Genomic DNA, 16,029 nt, shown 5'->3' on the forward strand with positions numbered 1-16,029 from the left:
TCATAATTTTGTTCCTGTGTTCACCATCAGGAATGACATCAAGAATATAATAGCCTTCTATAATGAATTCTTTAGCTTTCTACTTTTTTCTGTATTCTGGTTTATATAGTTTATATAATATGCCTATTGCCCCCTTCTTAGAAGCATGGAGTAACTCAACCATAAAAGGTACTGTCCATAGTTTTCTTTTAAGAGTCAATCTTTAATTGTATTTTCATTTTCTTCTATGCCTATTAGCTTTTTGAAATTTTCTACCTCTTCTTGAATTAACTAAACTTTCTTTGTTCTTTTTTTTCCCCTTTCAGATTTTCAAATGTATACATAATCTGTTTTTATAGTAATTGCCTTTAAATTTTTAATACATTAGCCTATTTAAACTTATTTTTATCAATACCTACAATTAACTCATAACCATATTCTATGCCCAGCTATAAAGCAATTAGGTTTAGTTTGGTCTCTCTCACCACTGTCTCTCAGTTTGAGATTACAATATTTCAAATTGTCATTATTATAACTATTTTTTAGCATTGCACCATAACAATTATTTGTGAGTTTCTTGATTGGTCATTGTTTCTTGTGCATCAAATCTGCTTTTTAAGATGTGCTTATTGTTTGCACTAGAGTGTATTTTTAAGCAGGTTTTTAGTCCAGACTTGAATTAAAGTTGCCCACCATCCCTTTTTGCACTTACTTTTAATCCTTCCACTTCTCCTCTCTGTTTGTTCAGTCTTTTGGTGATTTCATCTGGTCTGTTGCTTTAAATAACTCTCTATGCCAAGCTTATGACGTCTAAGTTTGTGTCTCCAGCCCCTTCTCCATCCCCCAAACTCCATACTTGTATTTCTACTTACTTATTCAATACCTCCACTTGGATACCTAACTAACGTCTTAAGCTTAGCATAGCAAAAACTGAATTTTTCACCCCCCTCCACAAACCTTATCTCAGTTTTTCTCAGTAAGTGATTTCTCCATTTTTGCAGCTGTTTCAAGCCAAAAACCTTGGAATCATCTGTATTTGTTTTCTAAGATACCTTTAACAAAATACACAACTAGTGGGCAGCTTAAAATAAATGAATTTATTCTCTCTTAGTCCTGGAGGCTGAAGTCTGAAATCAGGGTGTCAGCAGTGCCATGTTCCTTCTGACGGCTCTAGGGAAGAATCCTTCTTGCCTCTTCCTAGCTTCTAATGACTGTCAGGTCTAATCATGTTCCTTGGCTTGTAGCTGCATCACTTTCACTTTTGCCTCTACATTTACATGGCTGTCTTCCCTCTGTGTGTCTCTGTGTCTCTATAAAGACAACAGTCTTTAGATTTAGGGCCCACCCTAATCTAGTGTGATCTTGACCTCATCTGAGTAGTCATGAGTTTTGGAAGATGCTATTCAACTCAGTACACCATCTTTGATTCCTCTTTCTCTCATACCATTCATCCATCTCATCATTAAATCATGTCTGCCCCACTTTTAAAATATATCCCGAATCTAAATGCTAACCCCACCATCATAGCTACCTCCTTGGTCTACACTATCACCTCTTGCATTAATTATTGCGGTAGCTCCCTAACTAGTCTTCCTGTTTCTACACTTGCTCTATCTACCACTCTATTCCAGGCCATCATCACATCTAGTTTGGACTACAGTTCCCCAGCATTCACCCTAATACACAATCTATTCTCCACACAGTAGCCTCAACAATATTTTTTTGAATTTGTTTTTTAATCCATTCAGCCACTCTGTGTCTTTTGATTGGAGAATTTAGTCCATTTACATTTGAAGCAACTATTGATAAGTATGTGTTTATTGTTATCTTGTTAGTTGATTTCTAGTTGTTTCTGTAGTTCCTTCTGTTCCTATCCTTCTCTTGCTCTCTTCCTTTGTGATTTGATGACTTTCTTTAGTGATATGCTTATATTCCTTTATCTTTTCTAAGTATTAACTATAGCTTTTTGCTTTGTGGTTACCATGAGGCTTACATGTAACAATTTATATCATAACAGTCTATTTTAAATTGGTAACAACTTTGATCCCATTCTAAGGCTGAACATTTTTACTCTCCTGCCACATTTTGATTTTGGTGTCACATTTTACATCTTTTTATCTTGTGTATCCTCTAACTAATTATTGTAGTCATGGTTATTTTTACCACTTTTGTCTTTTAGCCATCATGTTACCTCTATAATAATTAATCCACTACCTTTACTAAAGATTTACTTTTCCAATGATATTTACTCTTTCACATGCTTTCTTGTTACTAATTAGGCCACTTCTTTTCAGCTTCATGAGGTACCTTCATCATTATGTGATGAAATCCTTTAGCTTTTGCCTGTGTCAAAAACTCTTGATCTCTCCTTCAATTCTTAATGAATTTTCTTGGCTAGATTTTTCTTTCAGCACTTTGCATATATCCTACCACTCGCTTCTGACCTGTAAAGTTTGTTCTGAAACTCTTATAGGGGTTCCCTTACACTTAAAAAGCTGTTTTTCTCTGGCTGCTTTTAATATTCTCTTGTTTTCTTAAACTTTTGATGTTTTAATCATAATGTGTCTTGGTATGGGTCTCTTTGGATTCATATTCTTTGGAATTCTTTGGGATTCCTGGATTTGGATTCCGATTTCCTTCCTCAAGGTAGAGAAATTTTCAGTCATTATTTCTTCTGATAAGATTTCTGTCCCTTTCTCTTTGTCTTTTCCTCCTGGGAGCCCTATATACTGCAGATGTTAGTCTGTTGTCCTGTATGGTCCTGAAGTTGTCTTCACTTACTTCATTCTTTTTTTTTTTTCCTGCTCTGATTGGTGAGTTCCACTACCTTGTCTTTGAGTAGACTGATCCTTTCTTCTGCTTCGTTTATTCTGTTGTTGAACCCCTGTGGTGTATGTTTCACCTCAGTCATTGCATTCTTCACCTCTGTGACTTCTGTTTGGTACTTTCTTATATTTTACATCTCTTTGTGGAAGTTCTTACTGTGTTCCTCCATTCTTCTCACCCTTTCAGTAAGCATTTTTATGACCATTACTTCGAACTCTTTATTAGATAAATTACTTACCTCTGTTTCATTAAGGATTTTTTTTCTGAAGTTGCCTTCATTTGGAACATATTCCTCTGTATCTTCATTTTGCTTGATTCTCTGTGTTGGTTTCTATATAGTAGATATATAGTAAATTAATTAGCTGAATACCTCTCACAGTCTTGAAGGAGTGGCCTCATGTTGGAAATGAACCCTTTTATTCAGCCTTTCCTCACGTCTTGGTCATTTCTCAAACCTATGTATTTGTCCAAGCAATCTGCTATGTTTCTAACAGCCCCTAATAGTTCAGAATGTGCCAAGACATGTCAGTGTCCCAAAGGGAAGAATCTCAGCATGTAGATTCAAGCTGGAAACCAGACCTGCAGACAGCAGCTTTTAAAAGTATGCAAATATATATAGTCCTGAGGGACCACAGGCATAAGCACTGCTGACCACCAGAGCCAGGGAATCTGGAAGTGTTCCCTGCATAGCAATTGCAAAAAAATTGGGTTCCAGAGGAGTGGATAAGCTCCTTTCTGGGAGATACCAGCAAGCTAGAGCTAGGCAGAGGGAGAATGAAAAGATAGTGTCTACAGCATATCTTCCCTGAGAGCAGCTCCATTGGCCACTAAAGTATGTGCCAGTCCCAAAGACTACCTCTCAGTCTAAAGCTCTAGGACAAGCAAAGTGGCCTCCTTCACAGATTGGGGGAAAAAATATGGCTCAGTCTACTGTCTGTGCAGTCCCCTGGACATGATAGCCTGCCAAGAAGGCTATGAAGATAGCCTTCCCTGTAATTGCCACAGTCCTGTGGCACCCAGGAACAGAAGGCCCTTCAGGCCATCAGAACCAGCTGATCAAGAGGCATCCCCTGGACATCTGTTGCAAACACCAGGCACCAGGTACACATAATGCTCCCCTCCAAGAGATGTGGCATTCTGGAACCCAGCTGGGATGAATGCAAAGATAGCACTTACCCTCCAAGATTGCTGGAAAGAAATATAGTCAGCTCCTAGATGCATGTTTAAGTAGTAGCCTGCCCCTTAGGCCATAGCTATGATGATTAGTTACTAGGCCTAGGCCTCCCTCACAGAAAGACTGGGCTTCTAGGTCTATTGCTTCTTGTTGTGACCCAGGGATAGTAGTGGCTTAAGAACTCTTCTCTGTTGTTTATAGTTCTGTGGGACCCAAAAGTATAAGCCCCACTGGCCACCCCAACCAGGCAATGTAGAGGTATCCCCCGATAGCACACATCCCAAGGCCCATTTGGTTGTGACTTTACCAAAAGGACTGTACAAATTTGTTTTGTTGAATGTATATGGTTAAGTTGAAGTAATAACTTATCTTTACTTATCTTAACAGTAAAATTGAGACCTCATGTCATTAGTATAAAAAATACATCTTTCAAGGCAGAAATTAAGTTACAAGAATCTTATCTTCCATCCAAAAAGATACATTATCAAATATCAGATAGGGCACAGAATTTCAAATTTAAATTTTAAAATGCATGTTATTTAGGATTTTTATAGGATTTGTGTGGAGTTATGTCACTCCTAGATCTTTTTGCCTTGCCCAAGAAAGAAAGGTTAAGTCATTTTACAAAGTGTAAGAACATTGCATGATTTTAATAATGTTTTTCCTTCAAAAAGCTTGGAAGTACTATTAATTTATCTTGTACAGAAGAAATAAGACTGGATTAGTGTACTATGTCTGCTATAACAAATTACCAAAAACTTAGTGACTTAAGACAACATAAATTTATTGTCTTACAATTCTGGAAGTCAGAAGTCTGAGCTAAAATCAAGGTGTTAGTGGGCTGCATTCCTCCTAAATGCTCTAGGGAAGAATTTGTTTTCTTGTTGCTCTCAGCTTCTACAAGCTACCCTTGTTACTTAGCTCATGGCTCTCATCATTCTGACCTCAGACTTCCTTGTCACATCTCCTCTGAGACTCCTTCCTCCTCATCTCTGTCCTAAGGGTCTTTGTGATTATAGTGGGCCTACCTGATAATCCAGGATAATCTCCCATCTCAGAATTATTTAATCACATCTGCAAATCCCTTTTGCCCTGAGCAGCAGCATATTCATGGGGTCCAGTAATTAGGAAACAGACATCTTTGGGGGAGCCCTTACTCTGCCTACTACAAAGACTATTGCTAATTTTCACACACAGCGCATCTCTTTTAACCTGTATCTCAACTAATTAGTATTCTGACAATTGGAGGTGTGCAGTTCATTAATTGATTAATGTTTGAGATTATCACTATTGCTAGTGTAGAGGAGTTAGAATTATTTATGGAATATGAGGGGGGAAAATCTCCAAAATGACTCATAAATAACAAAATTAAGCCCTCATTAAGATTGAAGGAGCAATTTGACCTCACAAGGAAAAGTCTTTTTAACTGAGCATTCTGATTTACCACTAAATTAATTAGCTGAATATTTCCGAGAATTTCCCCAATTTGTCTCACTGTTAAAGGACATTATGTATAGTAAAATTCACTGATAATGAACTTGGATATTTTTTTTCTGTTCCCTAAAATCTTAATTGGGAGTCACAATTCCCTAGATAAAAACTACCAGACATGTCCACCTCATTCTTTAAATCTCAAAAATAATTGAATTTGCTTTAAAAAAAACAAAAAAACAAAACAACAACAACAACAAAAAACCTGTATGCCATTATCAGGCATTTCAACCAAGAAAAAAAAAATTGAATTTGATTTTCCCTTTCTCTTCGTTTCTGGAACAGTCTCATAAATTTTGAAATGCAAATAAAGGACTCCGAGTGCTTGAACCTTTTCCATCCTCAGAAGGCATATGTGCAAACCTAATGACATTTCACAAACATTTTGTGTGGCAATGGATGCTGGCTCTGGTGGGATCAAACCTGGTCTGGAACTATACTTACTGATCAGTGTTTAAAGCATTATACAGAAGAATTCTAGCATCATTTTAGAAATGATAATCCTATTATTGCCTTTTTGTCCACTAGAAGGAGAAGGAAGGCAGCAAGTGTGAAGGAAAGTGCTTTACAGTTGGGAAGTTCATTTTGTATCTCGTTCTTGGGGTTCCTAACATGTTTTAAGTTGCACCACAAAATTTTTGGACTAAAACTCCATGATTAGCACTATCTGGAAACAAACATTTAAATTAATTATAAATTACCTTATTTCAATTCTTTTAAGCTTTATAGAAAAGAATGAGGAGAAATAATAGGTGTGAAGGGAGACTGCAAATCATGTGTGTCTTGTTCCTGTAGTAACTAGCTTTGTACATGGGTCTGAAAATATGAGATATATTTCCATTTCTTGCCTATCATAATTCTAACACTGGATTGATAGAAACACAAGGAGAGATCTGAGTGGAGCAGTCCTCAGATGATTCCAAAGAGCCATTTTTAAGTAATACCCTCATAGTATAAGGACCCTCCTTAAGCTATATGGCTTAAGAAAAACTGTATTTTACTGATCTAAAGTAGTTTTGTGGGGTTTTTTTTACATCTTATGTTCCCTAAAAATCAGGATTTGTTTTATAATTGATGGCATCTTAAAATTAATTGGCAGTAGTTTTCTTTCATAATAGTACGGCAGGGAGTGTAGCTTCAGACAGTTTTGCTGGCAAGGTACATATGACGAAATACAGTCTTTATTACAGTGCTTCAATGAAGAGCTTTCTAGATACCAGCACACTTCAGCAAAATGATTTGTACAAACTCTGCTTCCCAACTAAACACTACATTTAAAGAAGGTTTAAGATTCCTGTGTACCAAAAAATAGGTGTTGGGAATTCAGGACTTGGAGGTGGAGAAGCATAAATTCTCATCTATAGATATTCTTGTAAATAACCGGAAGTGGCTCTTGCCTTTGTGCACATGTCAAAATGATGCTCACTTGATGAATGACACTGGCAAACCAAAAGCAGTCAATTAACCTTAGCAGTGTCCTGTTACAGGATGACAGGCAACTTTTTAAAAATGTATATACTTTACTTTTACTACTTTTCTGAATTTTTTTTAATGAATAGATATTACTGTTGCTTGTTTCTTTAAATAATAAATGCTCCTCAATAAGATAGAGCTACCTTTGGGTCAAGGCAGGAATAATAGTAGCATCTTTTTATCCTATCCTATCAAATTGTATACTTGAAATATGTGCAGCTTATATCATTGAATTTGTACCTTAATAAAGCTGGGCTTGTCCTTCTTTTAAAGAATCATAGTTGAAAAGGTAATGTCTGTAGTGGCAGTGTGACACAGTGCAGTGAAAACATAAAGCAGATGAGCCCTTTCTGGATCAGGAAGATTTCAAAGAGCAGGTAACCCTTGAGCTTTTCTGTTCTGAGCCTTGAAGAAAGAATGAAGTTTGCCAAGCAGAAAACAGAAAATGACAGGGCATGCATCCCAAGGCCAAGGAAAGGTTGCAAAGGCTTGAAGTACTCTTGCAGAGCGGCCATGACATCCCTTTCAGCCCTAGGTTATGATATTTTGTATACATATCATCTACACTGCTAACTTGCCAGGCCCCGGGGCCCTGTAGGCAGGGAGTTTGTTCCCTCACTCTGTAACTCTTAAAATGTCTGACAGAACTTTGCAGCCCTCATAGAGTGCTCCCAGAGGGGGCTAAAATAAGAATACGCAGATGAGGTTAGCAACTCCCCAAGCATCTACTTACAGAAAACTTAGCAAGGGCCTTTGAGAGAAAGAAGAGAAGAGAGAGAGAGAAGACCTTTGAGACAAGCTATAGGTGGTAAGAGTGTCTGGGTAGGATGACAGGAAATACAAAATGGGAAGAACTTAAGTGCCTGGGCCCTTGGAGGGAGGGGGCTTTGTTTCCCTCTGCTCTGAATCCAGCCTGGCTCCTCTCAGTGAAGGATAAAGGATCTATACACTCTCTGGTGGCCCCAGGGTTTTGCAGCTGCCTGGACAGGGCAGGACTCTTTCAAGAAGCAGCAGCCACTGGCCCTATTGTTGGCCAGCAGAGACCTAGTCAGGATAAAGACAACGCCCTATGGATGTAGTCTTGAGAGGAGCCTCATAAGGTAACTCACACCCTCCACCGGCCCACTGGCTATGTGCTGGCCAGACATCAGTGACAATGATGATGGGATAACATTCGTACCCCCAGAATGGCATGGTCTAGAAACTGGGGTTAGAGTCCTTATTTTCAAGCTAATATTTGTTGGTTCAGTGCACCATCCAGAAGACATTGGTTACAAACATGACATTACATATTAAGACAAAGTATTTTGCCCCTCCAAAAGTCTCCTCCTTTCTGGAAGGGCAGATTTTTATGGTAATTTTTTTTAACCAATTACTTGAGCCATTTTCTGCCTCTCTTCACTGCCCACACAAAATAGAAATCATCATCATCATTAATTATGCAAATGTTTTGGTAAAATTCAAAGTCTGCAATCTCTGAAATACATGATCTTGCAGTATGTAATTATAATTCAGGTTATATGTGACCTTACTTTTTGTTCTCTGCTCAAGAGTCACAGTCCATAGTCATCGTCTGAGCTTGAGGATGCCTGGTATGCATAAAGTAATAAAATGAGCTATTTTCCAAGAGTTTCAACCAGCAGACTCACAGAAATACCTACTTTTTCTTCTAAGAATGAACTTAGTGCAGGGTGCCTGGGGTAGCTCAGTGGTTTAAGTATCCAACTCTTAATTCCAGCTCAGATCTTGATATCAAGGTCATGAGTTCAAGGCCTGTGTTGGTCTTCATGCTGATTGTGGAGCCTACTTTAAAAAAAATTAAAAAGAATGAACTTAATGCTAAAAACTATCTCAATTACTATTCTTGCCTATTTGATCGTGACTGAGTGTTTACCTCTCTAGTACAGGACACCTACAAAATGTCAAAATCTGTAGGCAGAGAAGTCAACTACACGGATTCAAAGTACTTTTCATGTATCAAAGCTAACATTAATTTACGTTCAAATATAAACTCTAAATTAATTAGAAAAGATGGAAAACATACCAATCCATTTGGAGGACTTAACTGTGGTTATCTTCTTTTTTTAATAACAACTATCCAAATTATTTATTTATGAGGATTATACTTTAGCCCATCATTTCAGGAACAATATTTCATCTTAATACACTGTTTCCAAAACCTGACTCTCAGGTTGAGAGTTGAGCTTGTTCTTTTTCTTCATATGAATAGCTCATCGTTACCAGCATTAGCATGAAAAGCATCTGTATGTGACTCAGTCTGCTTAATAGAGCAGGAATCCCTTTCCTTCCCTATTTTCCCAACCAGCCCCTACCCAGCAGTCTGGCTGGTTTTATCATGTTTCAGTGGAATTCCTTTTGAAAACATCACATGGATTTGAATATGCTACAAGTCATAAAGGACATCTCCTGTCCCATGACAAATATATTCATGGAGCAAAACTCTAGTAAAATACATTAAACTATATAATAGAATTTAATTACATTTCACTAGATTTTTGTCCCATGCACTAAAATTACAAAGGAGTTTCACTGGATTTTATTTGCTGCTACCTATTCTTTTACATTCCTACCATCTCCATCAATTCATTCTTTTGTAACTCTCCCTTATATTTCATGCTAAAAGAGAATTTCGCAAGTAAGAAGGATGTGAATTCCCAAAACAAAATTTAACATTTCACTTTAGTGCAAATAAAATCATGATCAATTGCTATTTACCTAAACAGTAACTAAATTCAAAATACTATGTAGTACTGGCTTTCCACCATTGCAGGTTAAGTGGAAATCTGTAGTAATCTTTCCATCTACCAATGTGAGACTGACAACAGTTGTTCAGGAGAGTTTTCCATGGTAGGATGGTTGCCAGCATCGTCTATAGAAAGGTGATGAGAGTAAAGATATACCCAAAGGGAAATAGGTTAGATTAAAAGTCAGTCATACAATAAAACCTCAATATATGAACTAACATCATAAACCTCATGGAGAAAACATAGAATTAAATGTATGATTTGGATTTGGCAGTAGATTCTCAGATATACCAAAAGCATGAGCCATAGAAGAAAAATAAGTTGGACTTCATTAAAATTAAAAAAATGTTGTGGATCAATGGATATTATCAATAAAGTGAAAAGACAGCTAACAGAATGGGAGGAAATATTTACAAATCATGTCTGATAAGAGTCTAAGATCCAGAATATGTGAAGAACTCTTTCAACAACAAAAAGGCCAACAACCTACTTTAAAATGGGCCAAGTTCTTTTTTTTTTTTTAAGATTTATTTATTTATGATAGACATAGAGAGAGGGGGGAGGGCAGAGACACAGGAGGAGGGAGAAGCAGGATCCATGCCGGGAGCCTGACGTGGGACTCGATCCTGGGACTCCAGGATCGTGCCCTGGTCCAAAGGCAGGTGCTAAACCGTTGAGCCACCCAGGGATCCCCTGGGCCAAGTTCTTAAATAGATATTTCCCCAAAGAACATATACAAGTGCCCAACAAAAGCATACTCATCATCATTAGCTGTTAGGGAAATACAAATTGAAACCATATACACACTAAGATGGCTATCATAAAATTTCTCAAAATTAAAAGAAAATAACAAGTGTTGGTAAGGATGTGGAGAAATTGAACCTGCATACGTGGCTGGTAAAAATGCAAAGTGATGCAGTCACTATGAAAAATAGTTTGACAGGGACGCCTGGGTAGCTCAGCGGTTGAGCGTCTGCCTTGGGCTCAGAGCGTGATCCCAGAGTTCCAGGATCAAGTCCCACATCAGGCTCTCTGCATGGAGCATTCTTTTCCCTCTGCCTATGTCTCTGCCTCTCTCTGTGTGTCTCTCATGAATAAATAAATAAAATGTTTAAAAAAAATAGTTTGACAGTTCCTCAAAAAGTTCCATATAGAATTACCTTATGACTCCACAATTCCATTTGTGGGTATATACCCAAAAAGGTTTGAAAATAGAGATTGAAACAAATGCATATATGTGTGGGTTCATAATAGCACTATTCACAATAGCCAAAAGGTAGAAAACAGCTGAAATATCCATTAATGGATATTCCATTATGTTGTATATACACACAATGGAATATTATTTGGCCTTAAAGAGGACTGAAATACTGATACATGCTATGACATGGGTGAACCTTTGAAACATTATGCTAAGTGAAAGAAGCCAGACACAAAATGTCACATGTATTATGATTCTACTCCCTAAATATCCAGAATAAATAAATTCATAAAACAGGATGCAGAGTGGTGATTATCAGGGATTGAGAGGAGTGAGTAATGAGGAGACACTGCCTAAAGGGTAAGAAGTTTTATTTTGGAATGTTGGAAATATCTGCAACCAGATAGAGATAGTGGTTATACGTTAGGAGTGTACTAAGTGCCATTGAGTTGTTCACTTAAAACATTTTTTAAGATTTATTTATTCATTTTTATTTTAGAAAGAGAGAGAGTACAGGGGTGGGGAAGGACAGAGGCAGAGGGAGAAAGAATGCCAAGCTGAACATGGAGCCTGATGCAGGACTCGATCTCACAATCCTGAGATCACGACCTGAACTGAAACCAAGAGTTGGACACCCTAACCGACTGAGTCACCCAAGCACCCCTGAATTGTTCACTTTAAAGTGGTTAATTTTATGTTACGTGAATTTCACCTCAATAAATAAAAAGTCTACAGTACAAAAGTGAAGTGATTGTGAGCTACATTTCAGAACTGCTTAGTAAGCACATTTCTCATTACAGTATCTGGTAGAGGGTAGAGACCACAATTAGTGAATAGGATCTGAATGACTGATAGTATGTCTCATATTCAACTTAGATTTTGAAAGTCAAAATAAGAAAATTAATTGATATTTCTTGTTCTTTTAGGACTCTCAGCTTGTTTCCTCCGGACACAATAATCCAAGTAAGAAAGACTTCTCTCTATAGCTTTGTATGTGGAGGGTGGGAGATAGAGGGGGTGAGGAGGGGACAATGCATACAATAGACTGTAGGTTGAGAAGAATTTCACTAAGAAACAAAATCAGGTGGTGAAAAAGAGGGCAATTTGTTCAAGTACTGCCCAAATGGATAAGATTCATGGTAATCCAGAGTTCTCCTCTAGCTTTATTCAAAGGGAGGGAGAACCAAAATATAAAATGGTGAATTTCAAAGCAATCCTAGGAGGAAGGAACATTATACTTTATTACAATTGGTCTCTGGTATACATGGACAGGAAAAAATCTTTAAAGGCAACCAGTGAGTTATTTAATTTGAAAGAAAATGAGTGGGCCAAGAGAACCAATTAGAAGACTTCAAGATAAATGACCTTAGAATCCACGAAGAAACCATGCTCTCTTCCAGAGATAGGCTACAGTGTCTGGGAAGGAATTTTCTTATTGAATCCAGTAACTAATGAAACACGTGGGCTTCATTGTCAAAGATAGAATGTTATCATTCCATGAAGTAGTGTTTTAATTCTCTTCTTTGGCACTAGTGATTGCTGTTAATATCTTCTTGAGCATTAAAAATGCATATGCTACCCCATTCATGTCATGAAAGCACACTCACAAAGACTGGGCATTGTTAGTCTCATGCCCAGCCAGTCAGCTGAGAGCACCCCTTGCCAATTACAAAGCCACGTTTGAACATGAAAATCACTCTGAGCTAGTAAATGTGTCTTTGGGAACTGAGGCTCACCCACTGAGCATCTGTGAGGCAGAAGGCTTGAGGAGAAAAGACATTCAGACAAATGTGTTAAAAAGCCCCAGACTTTTAATGCACAGCTAGAGAAAAGTCAGGGTAGGGGGATGGTAACATCATGATGCATAGGCAATATCACTTAATTATTCCACCCTCTTTGGAGATTTGCTGTGAGCATTGGCACAGTGAAGAAGTGAAAGACCAAGGGACTTGAAATCTAAAGAAAATGATAAATTCAATGGTAAGAAAAGGACTTAAAAGAAATGCCTGATTAAATCCATGAGGTGTGCAGTATTAGCATCATATGCTTTATGATCATACTAAAGAACATACTAAAAAACTAGAACATACTGAAGAGTTGCCATTCCTTTCCTATTTCTTTCCATTTGAATTTAAACAGTTCAGGGTAAAGGGAGAATATAATCAATGTACATCCATTGTACTTGCTTGAGCTTTGAGTTTTTGACATAAAGAACAAAGGAGTCTCTTCTATGTTCCAGTGCCTTGACATGTAATTTCACTTAATCCTAACCATAGGCAATTAAGGTAGGCAGTACCATCCCCATTTTACACATGATAAAAATGAGATTTTTGAGCTTAATAACTAACCGAAGGTCACATGGTAAAACAAAAAATGAATCTACCCCTAAGACAACAGATTATATCCCACTACCTTGACCCCTAGAAGCTTGCTTCTGTCATTTCACGTGAGTTTGAATTCTTGTCCAAAAACTGTATACTGTGATTTTTGTACATATCTAGTGTATTTTTATGGTGCGTCACACTTATACTGCAATTTAGATTATATAAAGCAGACCCCATCTTCTATGGAACAGGAGGTAGCAACTGCCTTCTGTGGCATACTTCCTAGCATTTTATTGTCTATGGAAACTTGTGATTGGCTTCCTCTTTTCTAGGGATAGAGAGGTTTTTGTTTTGTTTTGTTTTTTTTCAAATAAAATTTCCCCCAAAGCTGAGCACATCTATAAAAAGGTAATATTGCTATTTAAAAATCTGAGCTTTTTCTATAGATTATAGCACATTTGAAACTTTAGGAGAGCTGATGCCACCAGCATTTCCAGTGCTATTTCTTGTATTTGGTTTCGAATAATTACAGTTTGGAATGTGTTTGAAAGTCTGATTCCAATAAATATGTAGAAAATAGAAAAAACTGAAATGCAGAGACACCAAACACAAAATGTGTATGTGTGGATTGATGGACTAACTGTCACTTTTGGTCAGTGCTTTTTTTTCTTTTTGAAATCATAAAAAGTCTGTCATGTAGATAATAAGGGAAAAGAGTGTGTGAATTAAACAGAAATTCTTTACAATCCAAGTCTTTTTTTTTAAAGATTTATTTATTTGAAAGAGATATAGCATGAACGGGTAGGGGGAGTGGCAGAAGGAGAGAGAGAAGCAGGATCCTCACTGAGCAGGGAGCCCTACAACATGGAGCTTGAAACCAGGACCCTGGTATCATGACCTGAGCTGGAGGCAGATGCTTAACCAACTGAGCAACCCAGGTGCCCTACAATCCAAGTCTTTAAAAGATGGATGCTTTAGTCAATTTGTTGAATTGCTGGTTAATTTAATATCACAAAATAGAAACTTACTAAACATTGTGAAACTTAAATATTAAAATAGAGGGCGTATGTCTATGTTTTTTGAAAGCTATGAGAGTGTCCTGTTCAAGAGGAAGACTAAGCATAAGCACTTCTTCCCGTTTCTTCAGGATCCCCATTTAAATAACCAAAAGCTATATTAATGGAAATAAATCTATAATAGCACTGAGAATAAGAAAGGATGTCAACAGCAAATCAGAAATTCAGTTGAGTTTCTGGAAAACAGAAGCAGAAAGGACCATACTGTTTGATAATCCTGGCAGGAAAGATCATGGCCCAGAAAAAGAAAAAAAGGAAAAGAATGAAACAAATAGGAATAAGTTCTAGTAATGGTGGGAACTATCCTAGGGTGCTCCAGAGAGACTTCATATTTCCACTCAATCCCAAGAAAGAGTATATAGGAATGGATTGTGTACAATGATAGGTACACCTGGACCATTTTTCCCTGATTACCTCCACCTCCATCCTAAGTGGTTCTTATAGAGAGCATTCTGTCTTGTTTTTGTCCCCAAACAAACAAATAAAAAGGTAATATTTACTAAGAAAATGAACAGCTTACTAGAAGTCCCAGCTAGGAGGCTAATAACTAAGAGAGAAGCAGAGCAAATTCTGAGATAATACCAGACCTTAAAAATAGACATATATGGGTGGTAGAATAAGAGTCACATTTTCTCAAGAAGAAAATAAAAATGCTACACACTCAGAGTAAAATAGTTCCTACTTGTGTTGGGGTCAGGGCTCCCAGCTTACCTTGAGGCCTCTCTTCTGAACCCTCAGTGAAGCCTTCCAGTCACCGTACCCTGTGCACTTACAGAGAGTGCTAAATCAGCCCTTCCTTACAAGGCAGAGGTGTGTTAGGAAAAGAGATCAATATTACTGATACAGGAAATTCACACCAATTACCTTCATTAATCAACCCATTATCATTCAAAAATGTGAATGCATAACAGAGCACCAAAGAGAAGGAATGGCCCTGAGGGAATCAATCCATTAATTCAAAGAACAGAAGAAAATATTTCAAGTGTCATCAGTCTTCAGAGAAATTTGAAATTGTTTGTATTAAATATAAAGAGAACAGATTGGCATGAAAAAGAAGTAGTAGCAGAATAAATGAGCACTTGAGAATTTAAAATATGGTCAATAAAATTTAAAAATTTAATAGAAATGATGAGCAATAGCTGAAGTCTGGAATCTAAAATATAAGGTTGAAAACATTTTTTTCTGGGTATAAAGCAAAAGACAGATGGAAAATATGACAGGAAGGTAAGATACTTGGAAAATCAATCAGCATGGAAAGGTCAAAATCCAGCTAATAGGAATACCAGAAAAATAAAATAAATGGAAAAGAATAAAAATAGAATTCTAAGGGAAATGAGCAACTCACTCTCAAAACCACTCATATACTAAATTTAAAAAAAAAAATTAGGGGTGCCTGGCTGGCTCAGTCAGTGGAGCTTATGGCTAGCTTATGGCTCTTGATCTTGGGGTCATGAGTTCAGGCCCCACATTGGGTATAAGATTGTTTAAGTAAATAAACTTAAAGAGAAAACCAGTCACATGCAAGAAAAGGAGAGATCATCAACAAGAGCAATGAAAAACAGCAGAATTGGTTAGATTTGCAAGGACTCCAGAGATTGTAATTACCAAGCCCATCGCCTTGTGGGCTTTTGGCTAAAATCAAGTGGAATTACCAAGCAAATATAAAATAAGACTGCTTATCTTAATTCCCTGAAATAAAAGAAAGGATTGAAAATGTGGT

At 37.2% G+C, this 16,029-nt stretch overlaps 1 protein-coding gene across 4 annotated transcripts in view; it reads left to right on the forward strand.

The window, feature by feature from the left end:
• The window catches only part of AFF3 (ALF transcription elongation factor 3), a 521,667-nt gene that overhangs the window by 328,299 nt on the left and 177,339 nt on the right, over positions 1 to 16,029 (forward strand). For all 4 annotated transcript variants that reach the window (XM_072844520.1, XM_072844518.1, XM_072844517.1 and 1 more), the window contains one exon: positions 11,836 to 11,872. In XM_072844520.1, coding sequence (XP_072700621.1) covers positions 11,836 to 11,872 — 37 coding nt within the window. The remainder of the gene's footprint in view (positions 1 to 11,835; positions 11,873 to 16,029) is intronic.

This window comes from Canis lupus, chromosome 11 (genome assembly GCF_048164855.1).
Source record: "Canis lupus baileyi chromosome 11, mCanLup2.hap1, whole genome shotgun sequence".
Lineage (NCBI taxonomy): Eukaryota > Metazoa > Chordata > Mammalia > Carnivora > Canidae > Canis > Canis lupus.